The sequence below is a fragment of the Myzus persicae genome, unplaced genomic scaffold (genome assembly GCF_001856785.1).
Source record: "Myzus persicae strain clone G006 unplaced genomic scaffold, MPER_G0061.0, whole genome shotgun sequence".
NCBI lineage: Eukaryota > Metazoa > Arthropoda > Insecta > Hemiptera > Aphididae > Myzus > Myzus persicae.
Window position 1 is genome coordinate 1 of NW_019100625.1, and position 5,623 is coordinate 5,623.

Here is a 5,623-nt window from a genome sequence, read left to right on the forward strand (position 1 = left end):
TAGTAGTCCGTGGTACTTATTATAATATATATTATGTAGTTTTATTTGGCGGGAATAAATTTGGTAAATGGTTTATCATTAAAGTATAGATGGCGCCAGATTCGCTCATGTACGATTTCCCCTCGTACACCTCTCTCGCGGACACTAAGCGGCTCGGCGGTAAACGTCTCGTTTCCAGTCCAGTGTAGTAGTCCGTGATTAAAGCTAATGAAAACCTGGCGGTCATTTGCTTAAACCAGTTAAAAATTAGTTTTTCGTAAAATTTTAACGGTAGATGGCAGCACATATTTTAAATTTATTTTAAAAGTATTTTTTTTTGTATGTGCTAAACTATGCTCCATCGTCCAATGTTGAACGTGTCGTTACACGGTTAAAAATAGTGTCGGCTTATCAGAAAAATTATATTTAGCTATTATGACATATGGTAATTGAGGCATTTCATAAACAAACAATGTATTTCACGTCAACAATGATTTATAGTCGATTATATTTGTCATGCATATTTGCACTACTAGGTAGTGGTCCTGACCGGCTAGTAGTATCAGCAACTTTTGTTCCTTGTGACCATAATATTTTATATTTCTGTTGTCTGTTTTTACAATACTTATTTAACAGTTGTGTGGTTTTTTAATTTTTTTTAAATATGGCTCTTAACGACTATGAAATCGAAACTTTTTTAAATATACCAATCGAAAGTGAAGACGAGTATGCAGATGGTTTTGAGCTAAGTGACGATGAAGATATAAATGAGGTAAATAATAAATATACATTTTATATTGGACCGCACATTTTTGCAATCATAATTTTTATAGGAAACTGTAACTCCTCGTGAAGACCGTGTTGTGCGTGTTAGAGAAGAAGACAATGATGTTTTTACACTTCCAGAATATTTTTTAGTTGAAAATGAAAATGTTTCCGATCAATCAACTTCTGGTTCTCCTGTACAAGTTCAAACTTCACCATTACCGCCGTCGTCGCAAAATGTAAATTTTGTACAAACATCTACAAATACAATGCGCGTTCAACGTACAAGGATTACTCGCTGTGATAAAAATGCTGCTAAAAAACAGGTAAAAAATCCAATTTTACATACTAAGACAAGAGTTGTTCGACCAACATGGATAAAAGGTAATTTTACACAAAATGAGTCGGTTATACAATTTAAAACTGAATTTCCAATGCCACATGAACTAAAAAAATTAGAAACGCCTAAAGATTTTTTTAATTATTTTTTCGACGACTGTCTATTATCAATAATAACTGAGCAAACAGAACTGTACAGCACGCAAGTTGACCCTTCAAAGCCATTTATCCTCTCAAAAACTGAATTACAAAGATTTCTTGGAATACTTATTATGATGTCCATTGACCATGTTCCAAACTCGAGATCGTATTGGTCAGATAATTTAGTAAATATGCCTATAAAGAACTGCATGAGCGTAAATCATTTCGAAAGAATAAAAAGATTTCTACATTTCAATAATAACAATTTAGACCTCCCTCCAAATCACGAAGACCGTGATAGGCTGTTCAAAATCCGTCCGATTGTTGAATTACTAAAAGCAAAATTTTCTTCTGTGCCCTTTGACGAATTTCTAGCACTAGATGAACAGTTGTGCCCAACAAAGGCGCGTTCGTATATGAAGCAATATTTACCCCTTAAACCTCATAAATGGGGTTATAAATTATTTGTTCTCTGTGGAGTAAAAGGTTACGCCTACAATTTTGAAATTTACACGGGTAACGAGAACAATTCTGTAGAACGCCAGCAAATGCTTGAACCTGACTTAGGTGCAACAGGTAATGTCGTAGTTAGACTTTCAAGAGTGATACCGAGAAATGAACACCATAAATTATACTTCGACAATTATTATACGTCAATTCCAGTTATGGTGTATTTAGAAAAATTAAGTATACACACAGTAGGGACGTTTAGGAGGAATAGATTTCCCGATATAGCACTTATGCCTGAAAAAGAAATGATGAAGAAACCTCGAGGAACATATGATGAATGTTTAACAGTAGTCGATGGTGTACCAATTACAACAGTGTCGTGGAAAGACAATAAAATTGTAAATGTTACCTCCACTTTTATTGGTGCCCTCGAACCAACCACAGTACGTAGATACGATAAAAAACAAAAAAAAAATGTAGACGTCGAGAGGCCAAAAATTATCGAAGTCTATAATAAGCACATGGGCGGTGTTGATCTGATGGATTCATTGATAGGACGGTACAGAATAATAATGAGATCAAAAAAATGGTACATAAAAATATTTTATCACTTATTAGATATGACTGTCGTGAATTCATGGCTAATGTACAAAAAAATTACTGGCAACACAATGCCACTGGCCAAATTCCGAGAACATTTATCTGTAACTCTTATGCAAAGTGGAATCGCCAAACGAGGAAAAGGCAGGCCCTCAGGTTCATTTGAAATACAAGAAAATATAAAAAAAAAACGAACACAAACACCATCTGCGCCGTTTGATGAGATAAGAAGAGATTGTCTAGAACATTGGCCAAACTATGAACAGCAAAGACGGGTATGCAAAATGCCAAAATGCAAATTTCAGTCGTTCACAAAATGTTCCAAATGTTGTGTATATTTATGTTACAATAACGATAGAAACTGTTTTGTTGATTTCCATTGTTCTTAGTTAGGTAACATAAAAAATACAAATTCAAAGTATATGTAAAAAGTTAAGAAGTAAAATAAAGTATTATTAGTATCATAATTATATTGTCGTTGTGTTTTAATATTTATATTTATCATAGTACCTACCTATTCACAAAAAATTTAGGTAATTCAATCGGGTTTTGATTAGGTATCGTAACTGCATGCAAGTGCATATATGCATTATACACTTAAATCCTTAGTTCTACCGGGAAAAAATACTTTTTTTTTTTTTTATTATTTTTCCTGAAATTATTGAATGGAACTATATAACATATAATTTTTTTAGCAAAAAAAAAAATGTCATGCAGTGTAGGGTTATAATACAACAAAGTACCTACATCACAGAAATAAGTACGCAACTGTCCACTTCTTATTTTGTGTACCTTCGTCCTTCACATTATAATATTATGGCTAGTCGCTAGTTAGATTATTAAAACATTGTTATGTATAATATNAATAATAGTAGAAAATAATTTATAAAAAAAGCTAAAAATTGTATATTTTTTAAAGACTTATAATTAAGTTCAAGATTAAAATATCAAAAAAAGAAGTTCGATGCGGGCTGTAAAATATTTCCCTCTATCAATGAAAAAAAAAATGATCAAATTTGGTTAATTCTACAGGGCAGGATCATTATTCCCGTTAAACGTGTTTTTGAGGACAAAATCACATTGGCACCGGGCGCCTTAAGTAAATCTAAAAATTAAAAAAAAATTTAGAAACTCAAAAATGATTTAAAAACAATTTTTAAAAAAATATCAAAAATCGATTTCCACAATAACCTAGAAAAAAGGTCGATAAACTCAAATCTTTTTACAGAATTAAAATATGATCATTTTAAGTGTGCGTAATCTTGTCAGGCTTATAGGTCCAAAACGTGAAATAAATACGCTGCTTCCAATCGCCTTAAGTAACGTTCTAACTTAACTAGGTAGTTTTAATTCATATTAACTTAGTAACTTAACTAGTTGAATTTAATGTGTAAAATAGTCTAATCTAACACGTTAGAAAAAAAAACTATTCTAACTAGATATTATTTTTTTTTTGCATTCCAAAATTGTCATGAAAAAAAATACTTGGAATAAGATATTAATATTTCCAAAATGCAGCTTGTAGACAATTATGTAGTGACATTTTTAATAATTACAGCCAATATCAGTTTCTTTGAGCCTAAGAATGATTCGTGTGATTAGTGTGAAAAGGATAAACCATTAGTATCAACAACTAAAGCAAAATAAGCATAGCAAACAAGTTATGATCTACATTTAATGAATAGAAATGTAGATAAGTTAATTAAAAATACAGATAGTAAAAATAACCCATAGATTTCTTGAAAGAAGACACACCCAGACCGAAGAGATAGTATGCGTGCCTGCATAGAGAAGTAAAAAATATAATTATCTCTTTTTAAACTTGTCCATCAATGAAATTAAATTATGTTATGTTATTAAGAACGCTATAATGATGCAATATTACTGGAAAAAAATATTTTTTTTGAAAATTTAAAATTTGATTAGATAAGTACTGAAGTGGTAGATTACTGGCTGTTTTAATTCCCAGAGGAGGTCCATAACAATTAATGTTACCAACAATAAGCACTTAGGGCCGAAGACGTCAACAGTGTGGCGAAGACGCAAAGGAGTGATTAATATGGGAAAGAGCACGAAAGGTGCATGGTGGTAAGTCACCCGAGCATGTTCTCCGACAAATAGCAGCGTGACCGTAGCGAAGTAGTGCGCTCGGTCGTCGATGACCCTCTGGAGGCTCGACAAGCGTTCGGCTGCAGACGGTACAGGTACCGGGGCGGGCAACGACGAGGATTCTCACGACGGAAGCGGTGGAGACATTCAGAGCTGAATGGTATATACATTTATGTGCTAGGGACATAAAAGTCAGTGGTGGCGATCATCGCAGGACGAAGATGCGGCCGAATACCAGAGCGAAAATTACCGAGAGCCGAGAACTAAGCTGCGGTCCATTTACTTTCACCCCACGGTAATTTAACATTGACATGGTCGCTAGTCAATAGCGGTGACCCACATGCGCCAAATCTCGATTAATGGTTTCCGCCGCAAATCTGTAGTTAGAGGCTCGCCATTGATCAGTATATCTTTGTAGTTAACTAACTCAATGCAAATATTGCAAATGTATGACTGCGTTTAGCGCTCCGCACGGTTGGAAACATGAACTACAATCGAATTTGCGTTACCTCAATAGCGATGTCAGTATTATCGATATCATCGATAGTTCATAAATTAATATTACATAAAATGTATTATATTATATTTAAAAAAATAATGTAGTATATTTCCTTAAATAAGAATTGATCATAAAAAATAAAAAAACACAATGTTTATATTTTATATAGTCAAGAAGATAATTTATTTTTTAATAAGATTCAATATTCGAATATTATAAATTATACAAGATCAAAATTAAGATTATTATTATTATTACCTAAGTAACATTGTTAAATTTTCCTAGGGTGTTTTTTTGTTTTTTAGAATATTTAGAGTGGCAAACATTCGCTTTTAGTTTCATTGGATTAGATTCTAAGTGATGAATTTTTTTCTTCTCTAAAATTAAATTTGATTTTGTACACTAATTGTTGAGTATTAAGAAATCCATATTATTTAGAATTTTGTTAACAAAAATTTAACCGTTATGGTTTGAGTGCAGACCTTAAAATTAAAACTCGTTGACCGCCACGGGGTTTTTCACTGTGTTACTTAAATTTGCTGTGAGATCTAATACTAAATCTCAACTAATTACTAAAAGTTTGTTGTGTCATTTCATATTAAATTTCACTTATAGAAATATTATAATAATGAGATCTCATTTTAAATCTCAATTATCGGTATTTTCTCGTCGGATTCTAGTTGTACAGTGTTACTACTTTTAATTGGTGTTTGTAGCATGAAAATACCTACATTTTAAATG

At 32.3% G+C, this 5,623-nt stretch overlaps 1 protein-coding gene across 1 annotated transcript; it reads left to right on the forward strand.

The window, feature by feature from the left end:
- Positions 1–643: 643 nt before the first annotated feature.
- LOC111037348 (piggyBac transposable element-derived protein 3-like) lies at positions 644–3,921 on the forward strand. Its single transcript, XM_022319878.1, has 4 exons — positions 644–751; positions 813–1,128; positions 1,273–2,549; positions 3,877–3,921. Exons 1-4 carry the CDS (start codon positions 644–646, stop codon positions 3,919–3,921), a joined length of 1,746 nt encoding a protein of 581 aa, XP_022175570.1.
- Positions 3,922–5,623: the final 1,702 nt, after the last annotated feature.

Coding starts and splice junctions, on each gene's coding strand:
- LOC111037348 (XM_022319878.1), top strand. CDS start 644: ATGGCTCTTAACGACTATGAAATCGAAACTTTTTTAAATATACCAATC. Junction 1,129..1,272: donor TCGACCAACATGGATAAAAG/GTAATTTTACAC, acceptor CTGAGCAAACAG/AACTGTACAGCACGCAAGTT. Junction 2,550..3,876: donor ACTATGAACAGCAAAGACGG/GTATGCAAAATG, acceptor TCGTGTGATTAG/TGTGAAAAGGATAAACCATT.